Source organism: Panonychus citri, unplaced genomic scaffold (genome assembly GCF_014898815.1).
Source record: "Panonychus citri isolate SS breed McGregor unplaced genomic scaffold, ASM1489881v1 Contig00023, whole genome shotgun sequence".
NCBI classification, from domain to species: Eukaryota; Metazoa; Arthropoda; class Arachnida; order Trombidiformes; family Tetranychidae; genus Panonychus; species Panonychus citri.
The window spans coordinates 1-18,833 of NW_026515428.1; the positions used below are offsets into that span (position 1 = coordinate 1).

The 18,833-nt window shown below is 29.5% G+C and overlaps 4 protein-coding genes across 11 annotated transcripts; 1 reads left to right on the forward strand and 3 right to left on the reverse strand.

Moving 5' to 3' along the window:
- Nucleotides 1-6: 6 nt before the first annotated feature.
- LOC128394809 (rhodopsin, GQ-coupled-like) lies at nucleotides 7-3,339 on the reverse strand. The gene is made up of 2 exons (XM_053355179.1): nucleotides 2,890-3,339; nucleotides 7-2,819 (listed from the first exon to the last, which is right to left on the reverse strand). The coding sequence occupies exons 1-2, from the start codon at nucleotides 3,096-3,098 to the stop codon at nucleotides 2,681-2,683; spliced, it is 348 nt and encodes a 115-aa protein (XP_053211154.1). The 5' UTR covers nucleotides 3,099-3,339; the 3' UTR covers nucleotides 7-2,680.
- Nucleotides 3,340-5,340: 2,001 nt separating this feature from the next.
- LOC128396072 (uncharacterized protein DDB_G0292186-like) lies at nucleotides 5,341-7,073 on the forward strand. The gene is made up of 2 exons (XM_053356596.1): nucleotides 5,341-5,888; nucleotides 5,972-7,073. The coding sequence occupies exons 1-2, from the start codon at nucleotides 5,341-5,343 to the stop codon at nucleotides 7,071-7,073; spliced, it is 1,650 nt and encodes a 549-aa protein (XP_053212571.1).
- A 96-nt stretch (nucleotides 7,074-7,169) lies between these two features.
- On the reverse strand, nucleotides 7,170-13,050 carry LOC128396612 (probable cyclin-dependent serine/threonine-protein kinase DDB_G0292550). 7 transcript variants are annotated; one of them, XM_053357227.1, is made up of 6 exons: nucleotides 12,878-13,050; nucleotides 12,679-12,732; nucleotides 11,985-12,310; nucleotides 11,746-11,830; nucleotides 10,171-11,527; nucleotides 7,170-8,914 (listed from the first exon to the last, which is right to left on the reverse strand). In XM_053357227.1, exons 5-6 carry the CDS (start codon nucleotides 10,364-10,366, stop codon nucleotides 8,040-8,042), a joined length of 1,071 nt encoding a protein of 356 aa, XP_053213202.1. In that variant the 5' UTR covers nucleotides 10,367-11,527; nucleotides 11,746-11,830; nucleotides 11,985-12,310; nucleotides 12,679-12,732; nucleotides 12,878-13,050; the 3' UTR covers nucleotides 7,170-8,039. The 7 variants fall into 7 exon arrangements, with proteins under 7 accessions (XP_053213202.1, XP_053213196.1, XP_053213201.1 ...); XM_053357221.1 differs by having other exon boundaries at nucleotides 10,210-11,527; nucleotides 12,878-13,045; XM_053357226.1 differs by lacking the exon at nucleotides 12,878-13,050 and having other exon boundaries at nucleotides 10,210-10,305; nucleotides 11,474-11,527; nucleotides 12,679-12,839.
- Nucleotides 13,051-13,777: 727 nt separating this feature from the next.
- On the reverse strand, nucleotides 13,778-18,833 carry LOC128396613 (uncharacterized). 2 transcript variants are annotated; one of them, XM_053357228.1, is made up of 5 exons: nucleotides 18,675-18,827; nucleotides 18,229-18,517; nucleotides 17,379-17,540; nucleotides 15,055-15,152; nucleotides 13,778-14,478 (listed from the first exon to the last, which is right to left on the reverse strand). In XM_053357228.1, exons 2-5 carry the CDS (start codon nucleotides 18,478-18,480, stop codon nucleotides 14,076-14,078), a joined length of 915 nt encoding a protein of 304 aa, XP_053213203.1. In that variant the 5' UTR covers nucleotides 18,481-18,517; nucleotides 18,675-18,827; the 3' UTR covers nucleotides 13,778-14,075. The 2 variants fall into 2 exon arrangements, with proteins under 2 accessions (XP_053213203.1, XP_053213204.1); XM_053357229.1 differs by having other exon boundaries at nucleotides 14,127-14,506; nucleotides 18,229-18,527; nucleotides 18,675-18,833.

The following is an 18,833-nucleotide window of genomic DNA, read 5'->3' on the forward strand; positions in this document are numbered from 1 at the left end:
CTTAATCATCAACACCATGATCATAATGCTCCTGGCAATCTAATATTCAAAAATGATTCCTCAATGGATTTGACAGTAATTGAAATATTAATGTTATCATTTTGTTAGGTAACATTTTTTTCCAGGTAAATGAATACGATCCTTATATTAATCACCTTCTACTCCTTAATATCAACACTGAACAATTTGTATTCTAAATATTAACAACATTATTATTATCGCTACCTGATGATAACCTTGATAAAAAAATTCCGTATTTCTGAATACAAGAGTTAAATTGCTGGTTAACCATTAACTGTATTTTCCTGGCTGACTAGTTAACCTTGCGATTTGATTACATTATTGAAGGTAGAAAGGAATCAATTTGATTAGTTTTAACTAATATTTTCCCCTGACCAATGAACAGATACAATTAATCTGAAAATAATTGATTGATTTCATTTTCATGGGAAAATCTGAAAATTTTATTTGACTGATTTTCCATCTCGACAATTAAAACAAACTTATCTTTTGTCTTTAAACTTGGGTATTTAGTATGGATGTTAACACTTTGTCAACTGAATTTAACCATGACAATTAACTGAATCTCAACTAAATTAATTATATTTCTGTTGTCTATCAGTTTGAATCCCAATTAACATATAAAGTTAATATGATTTCAAAGACTTTGGTTCAACGGTTTCTCCTCATTATGAGAATGATGTTGATAAAAGATGATCTCAAGTTCTGAAAATGTTGAATTCCAATGATTCTTGAGATGATAACATGATGAATATCAGAATTATAAACATGATGATTAAAATGTTAGCATTTTTTACTCTCTCTCTCTCTCTCTCTCTGCATCACAATTATCCAATTGATCATCATATTATTTATCATCCAATTTACCTTTCATTACATTTCCATCTTCACCTCGATGAACTTAATCATTATCTTAATCATCATTATCATTAACTTGATTTGGTTAATTCAGTTGACAGATAAATCAACCATTCTCATTATCAATTGTAATTAGTCTTGATGACGGTGATTATACCAGTACATTAAATCACGTTGAAATGTTTGATTTTCACTAATCAAATTAAAGATTTGATTCATTTTTTTCTTTCCTCATTCTAAATTGTTTCTGATTATTAAAGTTGATTTTGTTCACCATCTTCTTGATTGTTGAACTTTTTTCTTAACCAATTTTTTAGCACATCATCAAGGTAATGTCAACATTAATTTCAATTTTCAATGTCTGATTCAGCAAAAAGACAATGATGATAATGGGATGAAAATGATGATATATACTTGTGAATCTATGAGATGGTTAATATTATCATGAAGAAGATAAAATCTATGAAACTATTCAAGAGGTTGATTATTATCATTCTTACAGTTGAGTGGAAGATATTACAATTCAATCTTCCATCATCATCTTCATCCTCATCTTTAATTCAATCCAATGTAATCATCTTGATGGCTTCAGTTTTGTTTTTCATTTATCATCATGTTCAATCAAAAATTCATTCAATCAGAATTGAAAACAATGAAACATTTTCCATTTGAAAAGATGAACATTTTTTTCATATATCAATTGATCAATAGATATTTTTATTATTCCTAATGTTTGGACAATTTATTAATTGCTCTGAGTTATTATAACTCAGAGATTGATGTAATTGTCTAGTTAAATTGTTACGATTAACTTGCTTCCGACAGAAGAGATTATTAATTTTTAATTCCTTTTACTCTAATTGCAGATTTCAAATTGATTTAAATTACAATCAATATGATCCCAATAGTGTTAATATCAAATCTAATTGTTGATTACTAGGAAATTGGAAGCAATTAGATCAATTGTCACGTTGATAATTCAACGGATTAGAGTGAAACTGGACTAAATTTAAACGATAATCAGGAAATTTAATCTAATCACACCTCGATTGGTTGATTTAACAATTAATCAACTAAATCTAGTGTTTCAAATGTTTAAACAAAAGCTTTGAGAGTTATAAATTCAAATCACTAATCACTTTTGTCTAATGTCAAGATTTACAATTAATTACGATCATCATTCCCATCACAATGAGCTAACAATCAAGGTTATTAGTTAGAAATTCAATTAACTCCAAATCTAATTAAACTTTAAATATAATCAATTCCCAAATGATTGCAATTTTTTAATCAATGAGATGATTTAATTTTCACTTTCAATCAGTTTAAACTTCATTGGTTTGATTTGATAATCAAAAGAAATAAATTAAACGGAATATTAATCAACATGGAAACAAATTTATTATCACCTTAATCATGAATCCAGTGAATTAAATTGTTCCAATAATCAATCAATAAAAAAAGACTACAAAATTTTGTCTCATCTGATTTTACCATAGTCTATAATTAAGGTTAATTGTTGTGCAACTTGTGCTTGTAAAATTAAATTGTTGGAACTTAAGGCCTTGATTGTTTCTAAATATAGTTTAAAGAACAAAATTAAATCATCTCAAGTTCATGTTAATTAAATCAATCAACAGGCTTATTGATTAACTGTAAATACTACATAATAATAATACCATCATCTTATATCATCAAGGTTTTTGTGATCAACCAAATGTTTACAACTACAATTTATTATCATTGTAATTAAACTGATTCAAGTGAGAAGGTCAAGGATTTTCTTACAATTAGCTAATTGTTACTCACCCAATGGTGTTAATGCTGATCCACATTGAGTACTATTGTAAACGTAGGCCGCAATTACCCCGTTCATGATTAGATCGGAAACTGCGATGTTCAAACTGATTGTATTTCGGCCATTTCGAAGTGCTTTTACTCTTTAATTGTTACAATTAAACAGAACAATTAGTCATTCTAATAAAAAAATTAATCGAAATTTTCACTCACCTACAATAAAGGTAAATTATTGTTAAATTACCAGTTAATCCAATGATTAAGACAACTGTGAAAATCGCAGCGATTGTTAAATTAACTTGACACGAAATTGGTTCAAAATTAAGCCAATAATCGGGTGCCAATGTAATTAGATCAGGATGAAGGAATCGAAGCCAAGCTTGACGAATTGAATTTGTCCCGTTAATTGTTGAATTATTCATTGGTGATTAAATGTTCAGTGATTAGTAACAAATTGTTCACACAGTAAATTAAATCGTCAACAACCAGTTAATCAAAGTTTCCCAAACAATTAACCTGATGTCTTGGTAACTTTAAATACTATAAATACTTTAAGTGAACTTTAAGTTTTAATTGTGATTAACTTTTAAATTGATGGTAGACAATCATTGTAAAGCATTTTAAACTTGATTATACAATTAAATTTCCAATGACTTGAATGGATTGAAGGTTAATCATCAAATGATCAACATGAGACAAAAAGTAAGAACTGAATTCAGATTCATTCAGAACTCATGAGAATGCGCTGAAATTGATGAAAATTATGAAGATGATGATCAAGGGGATGAAGATAAAGATGATAATCAAATTATATTTAAAATCTAATTTCTCTCAATTAATTTAGTTAGTTGACAGAAAATTATATTCGTATCAATATCTTTGGAGTAAATTTATTTCTTTTTCGGCAGTTTTATTGTTACTTTTTTGTTAATTTTTTCCCCTTTGAAATGATCATTAAATAAACAGCAATTAAAATAATGAACTTAGCAATTAACTTAACCAAGTGTTTTTATCGACTATTATTTTAATTGTCTGGTTGCTATTGAATTACTTAATTGTTTCCTCAGTAAGTTATTCTCATATGGTGTTAATCTACTAGTTGGTGATGTTAATCAACTCCCAGTGAGTTGAGTGATTGGTAACAATTAGTGTGAAGAAATTTCTGAGAATTTAAAAAGTTACAACAGAATTACATTTAGAGCGAGTTAATTATCATAGCATTCTTTAAATAATGTCACTTAATAAACGATAAATCTACCGAATACAATGTTAATTGTCAGGGGGTATTCACTTGAAATCTATCAACATACCAAAGTGTATAACATTTCTGTTGATCATTTCATCGTAACAATAATTACATTAGTATGTTAATCATTTGGATGGTTTTGTTTCTCGATTATATTGGAATCACTTTCAGTCTTTTAGATGATTCATTTGATTAATCTAATTGTTATGAGCCTTAAAAGATGAGTTAAAGATTAAAAGTTTCGAGTTGACTCCAGAATCATGGTGAATGTTCATCATCGTCGAAGATAATATCATCATTATAATTCCTCTCTCTCTCTCTCTCCAGGTATGATTCAGTTCAACTGAATGAAATGATATTATCATGGAAATATGCTCATCTAAGATGAAAGGAAAATTCTTGGGAGAATAGAAACTCTGAGATTCTGTTGATCAAATTCAATTCAATTCTGGAAAATGAGAGTAACCCGATTATATGCTGTGTAGTATTTTCTGTCTGCATGGTTGATTATTTGGAAGTAAATCATTTTCTAAACATTGATAAAGTTTATCTCTTCCAAAACATGTAACCATTACTAAATTGTTTCCATCATAAATCTAATTGTAAAAGTTAAATATCTTTAATTCAATAATCCTATTTACTAACAATTCTCGTAAAATCGTGAAAATTTTACGTTACATTTTTTTCACTTAGAAATTGACTTGAAATTATCAATAGATTACAAGTTAATTCATTGTTGTTACTAAATTAAAATCGCCAAAGAAAAATCAAATTACAACAGAGATTAATTGATCAATACTAATTAAAAGTTTTTATAATTATACTGTTCCAATGATCAATTTGATTAGTAACAAGTGATTAGTTGTTTTACTAGATGGCGGCGTTTTCGTAACAATTTAGTTAATTGTTGTTGTCCAATCTAATGAATACAATCACTTCATCAAAGGTTAAATGTGAACCTTTTTTTTTATCAATAATACTGATTTAGTTAATCATTATTGTCCATTGATTAACGGGCTATAAGTAAACTGGACTAATTTGTTGTGACATTTGTCAAAATGAATCAGTTAATTGTGATTGTTTTTTTCTTCCTCTAGTCAATTGCAATTTCTTAATGGGAAGAGTTAAAAACTTAATGTAACAATTAAGCAAAATTTGATTGACTTTGCAAGTTGTTATCAACATTACAATAAGTTAATTGCAATGGTGATGTTAAATTGTTTGGAACAGCAATTATCCTTTTAACAAACCACTTGATTAACTTTTTTTTATAGTTAATTAGTGAAATCAATGTGCCAGCAATTGATTGTTGATAAGAAATTAATTTTCTCTACACTCACAGTCCCAATAATAATTGATTTGATTGCGTTGTTTTGATTGTTTCTCATGTATAAATGAAAAAGTGATTAATCAAAATTATGATTTCTCCATTGAAAAGTGTCCACTTTCATCCAGTTGGTAAACTTATTTCAATTCTAATTGTGATAATACCTCTGATTAATTGTAACAGTACAGCAATTGACCCTCCCAACGATTCTTATAATAATAAAAATCTAACTGAAAATGGGACAACTGAAAAGCCGAAACTTAATTATTCAAGTCAACTAAATAATTCCTCAAAAGTGCTTAATAGCAATGGAAAACAGGAGCGAAACTTAGATGTTGATGATTCAAATGAAGAGAAACCTAATGTAACTGACTATCAAATGCCCGATACATTGAGGTCATTTTTAAACGCGCTACCAAGTTATAGTATTCTCATTAATCCGGTTGTCCAGTTCCACAATGAAACTGATTTTAACGTCACAATGGTTACTAAGATTATCCATTCATTTAACAATTCACCGCCAGTTATTTATCCTGTTGATTCTATGAACATGAATGAAAACGAAGTACGTAAAATGTTGGCTGGTCTCAGTTTATCTTCCGATGTTAATGACCTGAAAAAGCTCGAGGAAGTCAGAATGTAACAACGGACAGTCCACCGCCTTGTGTAGTAAACAAAACAAATATCGAAAATAACAACGAAACGAATGTCTTTTCAAATAGTGATACAAGAGCTTTGATTGCAAATTTTAACAATCAAACCTCGAAAAGTTTCAATGTCTCCGATTTGTCAATCAACGCGACCAATGACACTAAAACTACACCGATTGTATCTGAGCCAACTGCATCTACTTTTAAAACGAATGTTACAAATTCAATAAGTACAACTACGAGCCTTCCTCTTGTCACTCGAGCTGTTCCACCTTCAACCTCAACCTCAACATCCAGTCCAGTTTCTGAAGCACCAACAACCAGCAAACCTGATCCGAAATTGAATTCACTTGTTGATGAATTATCGGATAAAGTGAACTTTAAATTGCGACCTGTTCCAGAGACAGTTTGGACTCCTGAAGGACTTAAACCAAACAATCAAAGCTCAAGAAACAACGATATTGAGATAAATAATGAAAGGAGAACAGAAAATAATCAAATCAAACCCGAAACAATTAAACCGATCAATCCATTAGTACTTAAACAAATTGAAAAATTATTGCATCATAACAGCAATCAACGTCAACCCCAACCCCAACCCCAGCCCCAACCCCAACCACAACCCCAACCACAACCCCAACCCCAACCACAACCTCAACCACAACCTCAACTTCAGCCTATTCAGCCTATTCAGCCTATTCAACCAATGATATTAGATAATATTTATAAACACCCACTTCCTCCTCAATCAAATGGACAATATAATTACAACAGATTTAACAACAATCAGAATACTGGAAACATAATTAACACTCGAGGACAAAATGTAAAAATCCCCAGCCCTCCACCTCCAGTAAATGTCCGTAATAATGTTGCAGGTCAATATCAACCTCCGATTGTTGGACATTACCAACCACGTCCAAATAATGATCCAAGTGTACCTTATGCCATTGAAGAGATTGTCCATTCACAAAGTCCAAGAATTAACCAACGGGACTCTAAAGAAATGGAACCAGAACTTTTCGTTAAAATAATTCGTCATTATTTCACCAATACCTTAACTCCAAGTGTAACTAAACGAACCTTCATCAGGCAAGCGCCTAAAATGTTACCATTAACTGTTAACGCGTGGAGATCACAATTATTCAGACCATTTAACCACCGAAATAATTAAGAAAATCTAATTCGATTCCATTCTCAAAAAAGTGATAATTGTAACCACAAGATGGCACCACTTTTGTTGATCGTTTTTTGAATAAACAATTAAAACTTTTTATTTTTTTGCTTATGTTTAATTTTAATTTAATAAACAATTTGATTTACATAATGACGAGACTTTGATTTTCACTTGATTGTTACTGTTTTTGCTTTGATTCAATTAGACACATTTGGATACAATTCATTAAATTTTTATCTAATCAAAAGTTTGGGGAAAAACTGTTTTGATTGTCATTTAAATTGTATTATTTACAATTACACAAGTAAAAATTTGGTTAGCTAATTGTTTGACTAATCAATTGGAACCAGTTTCATCTTTTAAATGTAGATGAAAATTACGTTAATTGTGATTGATCGTCGTTCCTTGAATTTAACATTGGAAAAAATTATCGAGAATTGTACAAAAATGACAATATGATTACGATTCTCAATTGTTGCGGTGATGATGATGATGATGATCCAGATTTGATTGTGATTAATTAATGATCCATACAAAACAAAAACGAAAGTATAACAACCGGTTCTATGGTTAATTAAAAACTGGAATAGAAATTATTAGAAAATAAATGTATGAATAGTTGGTTACATTTATCACTCAGGTAGGTTGACTTTTTGATGAATTTTTAGTTAACTAAATTGTCATAAATTGGCACAATTTTGTTTTCCAATAATTTGTATAAAAAAATGTTGATTAGTTAATTACGTATCAAGACAATTGGAAATTGTGCTTTTCCTCATAGTCAATCATTACAATCGTTATAATTATTATCATGATGAAGTACTGAACCTTGATTATACCATTTAAATTTATAATCCAAATTAGATATTAATTCACAAAGTAAATCAAATCAAAAAATAAATATGTAGATGATTTAAATTTCACTTAATTGTTGATGGTTTGTTAAATCACTCGGATTTCTTTTCATGCAGCAATACGATTTTCTAGTTTCCTTTGTTTTGATACTTCGGTTACGATAACTTTTTTACTCGTTGTTTTGGTAATTGTTGATCTATTGTTTCCTTCAATTGTTGTCGATGATGAAGTAAATGATTCATCAAGAACGGGAATTGTTTTACTAATCACTTCAATGTGATCATCGTTTTGCTCCATTGGTAAAGTTAATTTAGAATCACGGATTGACTGTTGATTAGATGGTGAATAGTATTTATGGGTATTCGAGAAAGGTAAATTGTTGATCTCTGGAGTGACCAAAATGACCCCACCGTTGGTTATTTTTTCCTTGTAATTATTGTTATTGTTGTTATTATTATCATCTTCTTTGGTCTCCTTATTTTTAGTGTTTCTATTTATCGTGTCATCATGTATCGTTTTAACTTTACCGTTAGCGGTTACGGTGGTACTATTGTTGTTTTCATGATTAACTGTGTTACCATTAGCAACAGTTTTTGGCAAATTAGCGGATAAGTTTTCGACAGCGGCAGCACTAATGTGAGCTTGAAGGTTATTTTTAACAGAATTCTGATTCTGATCGACCATTAATTGACTAATCCATGATCCCTCTTCTTTAACCATCTCACTAACAGATAGTCGACTTTCTCGATAAAATTCTGAATTAGTTGTGGTTGTCTCGTAACTAATTCCGGATCCAACAGATGAACTACGACTTAGAGCTCCTTCAATTGTAGCAATACCATCAACGGAATCCAAACGATTGGAAGGTAATGATTTTAATTGTTTCGACTTTTTGGTAGTTATAGCTGATTCTCGAACAGGTACAAGTCCCTTAATTGGTCCAAATCGTCTTGGTACTTTAACTTTACCTTTGGCAACTTTTTCTAGAAAAAAAGAGAAAAAAAATACAAGTTAATTGAAATTGGCTCGAAATACAAAAACCAACAAGCGACAGGAAAATGGAAGCTAAGACAACAATTGATTAATTGCTCAGACGATTGAAACGTAGCGAATGTACAATAGCAGCTTAATTAAGTTCTCTTCATAACAATTAAGCATTTTTCTTCCGTCTATCTAAACTCATCTACATCATAAGTTAACACATCGTTTGTGGCCTCAAGTGTTAAGATAATAATAAGAATTGTTTGATTTTCTATTGGGATGAACAGTTGGGGTTCGTGGGTTTGTCACCTTGTCATTTGAAAATCGTAATTTGAACAATACGATTTCAAGGTTGATTAACAGCAACATTAACCTTGTTCATCTCTTGAAGCTTTTTATCATCATCAGTTTCGTCATCATTTCTTATTATTAATCTTCGTATTCTTGTGATTTTTCATGTGGAATAAAATCCAAAACAAAGAATAATAATAAAATCACTAACAATTGTATTCATCAGTTGAATGATGAAAAGAATTAAGTTAATCGTTTGAACGGTAAAATAGAGGGAAGGTAACATTTTCATGGCTTATTGACATCAAGAGGAAAAAAATTAAGGTAATTGTTGTTAACTTTGAGTGAGAATAAAGTTGATTATGATGATGGGGAGAGAAAGGGAGACGATATCTTATGCAATTGATTGTATTGAAAAATATAAATCAAATGTAATCGGTTGTTAAAACAATAACAGCAAGAGATGAACGAAATGCATTGATGAAAATTGAAGGATGTCTACACATATGAATGATTATTATTCATGCAAACATCAAACCATAATCATCAACAATAATATACAAATCTTCGGATCTACAATAGGAAACGTTGACTGTAATGTACACGGAACACATGAGGCCATTTAAACACAGAGGGTGGGGTAGATTGTTAGAGAGATAAAGAGGAAATAAAATAAATAAATAAATAGACGAGAGAGTTCAAGGGGAATGAGAAATACGAAGAGGAAGAAGCACTAGCAACACAATGAACGCTTCATTCAGCACATACACACAAGCTAAGTTATTGTTACATCATGATAAATGTTATACATTTTATCATTCACTTGGTAGAGAGCAAGAGAGAAATAGAGTAATTCAGTTGAGCTGATTGGATTTGATTTGTTTTAGTTTTTGGGTCTGTGTGAATATGTATCTTGTCTGTGATTGTACTTGTATCTCTCATCAAAATGTTGTTGTCTGTTTGCGACCAAAGATTGTGAAGATTGATGATTTCTTTTCCAACTTACTCTCCATTTCCCATGGCTTGTAGGAGACTTTTTTGTTCGATTTTCTCATATCCGTTAGAATAGTGATCAATCGTTTGGTGTAAAAAATGATGAACCCTAATAAGAGAAGAGCAAAAAATGAGAATAACCATGTCTCTAAAGCATAATAGGAAAACATGGCTTTTGTTGTTGTGGTGGTGGTGAGAGAGGGAGAAAAAAAGACAACACCAGGAAGAAACAGATGATTGTTGATGATTTGATGATGATTATGATGGGAAGGTAGACAAAGGTTGACTTATAATGATGAAACTTTTGAATAGTAAAAAAAATATCGTTTCAAATGATAACCAGCGAAATGTGATGCTGATTCTTGTTGTGTCGATTGTTTCGGTCACATAGAAAATGTGAGAGAAAGAAAAAGTTGATTAAACAAAACAATTTTGTTCTCTTTTGTGTTAATTTACTATCTCATACAAACTTGTATCAGAAAAAGAGAGTGAGAAAGAAAAATTCAGAATGAAAGTTCAAAGATATGCAAAAGTTTCCACAACAAACTGTAGTTTTTTTTCCAGAAATGAACACATGAGGTTGATTATTGTTGCTGTTAATCACATTTTTCTTTCTGCCTCTGATTGTTATTAATTGAGGATGGTTTAATTATGACTAAGGTGATGGTGATGGCACGATAAATGAAGATTGTTCAAGTTTTTCCTTGTCTTTGTTTTAAATCAATCCCACTAATGATGATTATCACAAAATTGAGTAAAAAACAAAATGTGAAAAAAATATTATAAGTTAGTTAATTGGAACCGAGCAGTTGATTGTTGATTAATTTAAACTTCTCATGAGAAAATAGTTGCACAAACTTGACAAAATGATGAAGATGAAATTAAAGATGAATTCTGGAAAAACGCAATGTCAATTATAAAGAGTCGTTAAGTATCACCTCGTTAACCTCGATCTTTATTAAATTAGTTGAACCTCCTCATGTGATAATAGTCAATGTTTTTCTTTTCCCTCTTTGATTCCTTTTCAACGGTCTTGCCTTTTGTGAATTTACTTCTTGTTCCGTTGTCAACATTCATTGAGTAAAAAATTTATCCATGATAAATGATGGAAAACATGGTAAAACATGAACACTTTGTTGTAGAATCACACAAGGTCCATCAGTGGTACAGAAAAACTAGACTTGCAAGAATAACGTGTAACCAATTGAATAGAAATTCAGTATTGAGGGAGAGGGAGAGAGAGAGGAAAAAAACTAGTAATCAATTAAATTAACCACCTTTGGAATATTATTCACATCAATTGATAGTGAGAAAGAGACGAGACTTTAAACCTGTGAAAACAAAGAGAGAGAAAGAGAGAGAAGGGAGAAGGAAATTAGAGAAAGGTATTAATAGTAACATCAAAGCTGATTGATTGTAAACATACAATAGAAAACTTGAGAAACAAGAGAAAAGAGAGAGAAAAAAATCAACTAAATGAACTTTCAGTTGAGGAATAAAATTAATTATGGAGCAAAAATTGAAACTTGGTAATCCAATATCAACCTACCTTTTTTTATTCACTGATTCCAATCTACCCCTTTTGTTACAATAGATTTAACATGAATACTTTATAACCTTCACTCACATAAATTCTGTAGAAATGAGAAGAGAAATGAAAATGAAATGATGAATTGAAATGAGAGAGTGAGAGAGAGAAAACGATGAAGATGAGAGTGGGTAAAGTTTCGCGGTACCATGAATACAGGGAGGAGCAAAACAATGATGGAAACATGAAAAACAACTAACCAATCAGGTTTACCATTTCCAATCCGTTTCAACTAACCATGAATCCTTAAATCACTTGAAATGTTGATCAATAGTTAACTTGATTGTTTTGTGATGATTATCACAAAATAATAAAAATATAACTGGTTAACAATGAGAAATATATTGAAGAGAAAGATGAAATAGTGAGAGAGGGAAAAATGTATAACTTAATCACTTAAGAATCACTTGAGAGGGAAACTAAAAGAAAGAGAGAGAGAGAAATTCAATTAGGCAAAATGGCGATAAGTTGATATCCGTTAGAAAGAGTTGACCGATTAACATTTTCTCCAATTTTCCCGCACACACTATAAGATGGAAAAAGAAAAGAAGAAAAAAATTAATCAAAAGGTCAAGATAATAGACAAAGATTAATTGTTACAAATTCTAAATAAAAGAAAACAAAGAAAATAATCAAAATGGTTCATCGGTTGATAAGAGAAAAGGAAAAGACAGAAGAATAGACAGAGAAGAAAAGAGAATAAAAAGTAAATTCTACAAAGAGAATAGAATTTACTTTTTTCTCTTTTCTCTTTGGTAACATTTTAACAATCGATAATTAGATAAATTGTTGATCAAATTACCTAATTACTTTTTCCATGATTGAAAACAAGAGAGAGAGAGAAATTAATTGATCAACAATTAACTTCCAAAAGAATTAAAATTATTCTCTTACCTGTTGAATTCCTTTCCAAAGAGAATCATAATTTTGTTGTTCTTATGATAAAACCTTGATTTTTGTTGATTAAATCAAAACGAAGGTGATGTAATTAATTAACTTGACTGATTATCACAATATAATTAAGATCAAATTAACAAATACAACATAACATAAAAATAACTAATCTTTTCTAAATATAAATATGTAAGGTTACCTGAAGTTTCATCAATGATCATTTCCTACACAAAATATTACAACAAGATAAACAAAAATCCTTCACTTTTCAAGGTAAGAACATAGAAACTTAATTACAATCAAATTAATGAACAGAAATTAAATTAATTAATTAACAGAAAAATAAATCATATTAATCATATGAATAAGATGATCTCATAAACAGCAAATGAAAAAAGATAAAAAGTAAACATAAACAAAGAAACGTAATGTAAACAAAACGATATCGATAAATTTACTCTTTCAATCCGATTAATTGATCTACAATTAACTAATTCATTTTCTTTTCATTTGTACAATTAATTATCTTTTCGATCTTTTCATTTGGTTAATTACTCTTTCTCTCAATAAAAGGTTAGATTGTAATTCAACTGAATTGTTAGAAAACAATTAGTATCATTGTTTTAATTTCGTTGTGAAAAAAAAGACAATTAAGTGATTATGTTAATCGTTACTGATCAATGATAATTAATCACACAAATGAATAACATTTAGATTGACATTTAGGTGATTAATTATCGATAAACTGAATTAGTTGATTTCGATCAATGATAATTTCATAGAAAAACTTGTTCGAAACTAAGTTTTCAAGTTTCTACGATCGAAATGTTCAACTCGAACTTCGAGAAAAAAACTTTGATTTACATTTACACAGAGAAATTGATTTTTTTGTTAATTGTGATGCTTTTAGGAAATAAATTAAATTAACAATTAAAACTGAGAAAGATCAATGATTATCTATAAATAGGATTATAATAATTTGGCAAATTTAAAAGTCTTTTCCAAGGGTCAAGGTTAATTGTTTAGTTTGATTGCCAAGTTGATTAACAGCAAAGTTAACTAAGGTTAAGATTAAATGACATTTGGTTGATTAAAATAATTTGATAACATTGAAACACTTTATTTAAGGACTTATCAACGAAATCACAATTTAAATTTAACAATCATAGTTTTACCATCATCGCCATCATAACCAACGTCATCACAATTACAATTAAAGGTTAAATTTAGGGTTGATTGTTGATTTAAACACATAAACAGCTTTGGACTTAGATAGTGATTAAGATTAAGATTAAAGGATTAAAGGGGAAAAGAAATTAAATCAATTATGGCGGGCAAAAAGTTGATTAGAATCCAATTTGCATTTTTTTGTTGTTGTTTTTGTTTCTTAATTGCAATTAATAAGCTGGATGATCAACCAATGCACTCATTAGATGTTTAAATGTCGATGATTGTGCTGGTGATTCGTGACCATCGATACTTGATACATGAAGAGTAGCCCCAACCGGCGAGTTGACCCTTTCCTTGACCGGACCATAAGCCTTAGCCGATTCCTGTTCTTGAATTAATTGCCAGGTTGGTGATTTACGGATATCGGTAATTGGTGTTGATGGACGAAGGTTGTTGTTGGTGTTGTTGGTGTTGTAGGGAGTCGGTGAAACGGAGAGACGGCTCATCATTGGGTCTACTACGTAATGATGATGGTGTTGTTGTTGTTGTGGTTGATAATGTGGCGATTGTGTTGGTGTAGCATTTTGATTGTGGCTGATTGTTGGTGTGTTTATTTTCACATTGGTTTGACTTTAGAAAGGAAAAGTCAATAAATAAACTGTTCAGTTCAATTCAGTTCAGTGATAAATCATCATCATGATTATGATGATTTAAAGGGTGAGAGAAAAAGGAAGGAAGAGAGAAGATCATTTTCAATTGATTCTCAATTATAATAATAATCTAATCATCAACATAAATCAATCAATTGATTGTTTCTCACATGTAATCAATTAATAAATTCTGTATTTATATAAACATACAAACAAACAGAAACAAAGTGTTAATCAGTAGCAATCAAATTAACTCCAAACTTACCTTAATTTATTGTTCAATTTTTTTTCTTCCCTCTGTTGATTATAATTGATTATTTTCTCACCTGATTGTCCTCAAACAACTACGACTTGACAATTAAGATGATTAACTCAATATTTGATTAGATTGTAAATTGAAACAAAAAAGTTTTCTTCGGATTGTATTGGAAAAGTATTGATTCTAACCTGAAATTGGTGATTCTTGATTGTTGATTGTTATTTAATGGTTAAAAGGTGATTAGTGATGAGACAAGGGACAATTTTGTTAGTGATTAGTTAATTGTAATCAACTTACGGAGCCAAGGTTTCAGCAATTGAATCTCTACTGTAAACATTTAATGGTGAATTGTATTGAAGATGAACAACCTTTTCAGCATCAAGATCACCAGCAAACTGTAATTAAGAAAATCGAGATTTAATTGTTAATCATATTCATCAATGATCTCATCGATTATCATGATCATCATGATTAACCAACAATCATCATCAAACTATCTGTCAACGAACCTGAAACAATTTAAGTTTTTACCTTTACAATCAATTTAATCAACAATCTGACACAATTTGTTTTTCCTTTAAAAACATCAAAACAATTTATCATTTATTGACAATTTAAAACTTTAATAATTTAATGATTATAACAATCAACAGTTAATTTACCTCGAAATCATGTTTCTCGCAATTTTATCATCATCCAATTCAAATGATTAAAGTAAATTGTTGCTTGTTAACAACAACAATTGAGAACCATGGTAAGCAAAATTAATCTAATTACGATTCTTATTTGTTTACTTCTTCAACTAATTACCATTAAAAACTAATTATCACAATTAAGAAAAACTAGATCAATGATTTGAGAGGAAAAAAAAGTTTATCAAGTTGATTGTGATTATTAAATCATAACAATTAACAACAATTAATCATAATCATTTGTCCTTCATTGAAAGACGTTAATTTTTTGTTCTGATTGAGAAAAAAAAATTTCATTTCTATTCAATTCCAAGTATTGTAAACACTTAAATGATTAACTAATTATCAATTAATTGTTGAAGTACCTTGAAATGATTAAGAAATAAAATTAGAACATAAATTGTTGATCAATTAATTGTTATAATAATCAGTGTGCTTATATTAATAATGAAAATGTGACAATCTTAAGATAAATCAATTGTTCCCAATTTCAATGATAACAATTTTCTTCATATTAATTATGATAACAATTAGATGACAATTTAACAAGGATAAGTTTAATTTAATCTAATTGTTCCCATCATCTTTCCGGTAGTGATGATTATTTCAATAATTTTCATTGTTATGATTAAGTTTAATTGTTTATCCAAGGTTTTCATATAACAACAACAACAATTTGTAAATTGTTAAAACCAAACCTTAATAACTTGTTAAACATTAAAGTTAATCATTAACAAATCAAATCAAATGATATCACAATTTAATATTGTAATTTTCTTGATAACCTTGATTGTAGTTGCTTTTTATTGATCACAATTAAGATTAAATAATGTAATATAAATATTAACACTGGATGAAGATATTGTAACAAATTAGACAAACAATTGAAAATCAAGAGAAAGTGATTAACTAAATCAACTTCAAGGATAAGAATCTAATTGTTAATGATGATTAGTAGTTGATTGATTTTTTTTTCTAGTTAATTTCTAAGTTGATTTAAATGTCTAATATTCATTTAAGATTCTGGAATTAGTTTATCAAAAGTGCAATCGATAACTTCAATTTTGAGATGATCAAGTTAATTGTTGGTGTATCACCTTGATGAGATTTTTGGATTTCTCTTGGTGTCTAATGTTAATTGTTGAGATGATTAATAAATCAATTGATGTTGCCAAAAATAATGAGGACACAACAATTTAAATAACCTTAACCATTTTTACCCAGTTTTCTGTGGTAAATTTAAATTAGATTTTTGTTTGAAAACCTTGAACTTAAATGTTAATAAAGAAATTAGTTAATTGTTTCGCCTCATTTAAATAATTGCTTTTCTAATTTCAAGAGGAATTAATTTTCTCTGGGTTAATATTTGTTAACTGTTATTTCTGGTTACACCTCAATAGATAATCAATTGGTTTAATCATCACTTTGATTACAATTAAATCGGATCTATGGTTAAGTTAAATGGTGGTGCTGTTTGGTTCACCACTTCATTGATAATTAAATGTTATTGATAATTAATTGTGATCAAATTAACTTATAGTCTTCTTATAGTGATACATTTGTTTCCTATCAGAATTACCTGGTTATCCTGTTATGATTGTTAATTGTTGATATAATTGTAAAACCGATTGTCTGTCAATTTAGTGATGAGAAAAAAAATAAATAAATAGAGATTCAATGATCACTAATTAGCACAATTAACAATTAATTGTGAAGGTAATTGTAACCATAGAGGTGAAAATTGAATGTGGTGTTGTTTTTGTTGTTGCTACTCAAAAGTAAACTTGATAATTTGATGTAATCATTTTTTTTTTACCAATTTCTTGCTATCTGCTTGGTAATTGTGATTAGCTTGTTGTTAAATTGATGATTTACTTTGATTGTTCAGTTTAATTGATGAAGTGCGGAAAAAAATGATTAAACACTTACTCTGTTCATAACCTCTTTTAGCTTGTCAGGCCTCGGAACGGGTGAGGAGACTCGAGGTGGTTGTTGCCAAGTTGGATCTCGAACATGTCGAAGGTAAGATCCAATCGGATAGTCGTGAATTGGCTTTGGTTTGGGTGTGACCACGGGGAAAGTCCGATGAGGCTGAAATGGAAAAGAATAGAAGAAAATTTATAAATAAATAAATCAAAAGAGTTTAAGGTTAAGAGGTTATTGGAATATGTAAATAAAGAAAAACATCTTGGCTTGTGGAGAGAATTTTTTTTTTCTCTTTTGTATCCAATTGATTTTCTTTCTCTCTGGTAAATAGAAAGATTTAGATTCTTACTACTGATTAGAAGTTATTCTATTTTGAATAATAGATCCTTGGATACTTTCAACAACAGAATCAGAATTATAATCAGTAAATTGTTGTCAATTTGCCAAAAAAAGAAAAACAATTTCTTAAGAAAATGGAGAAACTGAAAATCAAGAGTTTCCAAAATTCTAAGTAATTTTCTAACGATTTCTAACCATTCACCTTGACAAATGTTCACCAAGAGGACACTCTCAATGAATTAAAGTTCATATAATCACAATTAGAAGAAAAAATCAACAAAAAACTTAATCACAATTAAAATTTGAATGGAAACAAAAATCACTAATTAAGAAGCGAAAGAAAACACACTACACGTGCTGCCATCTATTGGAAGAGAATTAAACTAAAATCGAACTTAAATTTCGTTGAAATTTTAATGTATCGAAAAGCGGAAAGTAAATGTTGCAATTATGGAATATTATTAGTTGGGAATGTTTTTCTTTTCGATAAATTATAATTTTTCTCGATAATTACCTGATTAACTACAGCCAATCGTTCTCGTTGCTTCTCCTGTTGGTATAAAACTTTCTCTTGTTCACTTTGAGTGGGTCCATTTAGGTGGGTATCGAAGTGTGGAATCACTCCCACCGAGGGAAGAATAGGTCGATATGTCGGGGTAGCGGAAGTGGGAGTGGGAGAGGTTGATGATGAAAATGATGGTGTAGTTAATGAAGATGAAGATGGATGATAAATAGATGAAGATGCGGGAGGCTGCCAAGTTGACATTGAGACGAGTTATAAAGGTGATTAGATTGAGATTAAACTAATATTTCCTTATCCAAATTGATGAAAGAAAAAGAGAAAAATAAAAAATAAAAACAAATTAACGATCAATTAAACCAATAAAAGGACAAGATGATAAAAGGAAATTAAATGATAATAATCAGAGAAGAAGAAGAAGATTAAATATAAAAACCTACCTGAGATTATAAATCGTAACAATTAGAATGATGAACGTTGATGATATGGAAAAAGGAAAAGTCGAAATGCTAATCAACTAATTCGGTTGTTGATCACCTCGGATGTAAATTGTGAGAATGATTAAAGATTTCAAGCTAAATGATTTCAAGGTAATTCAA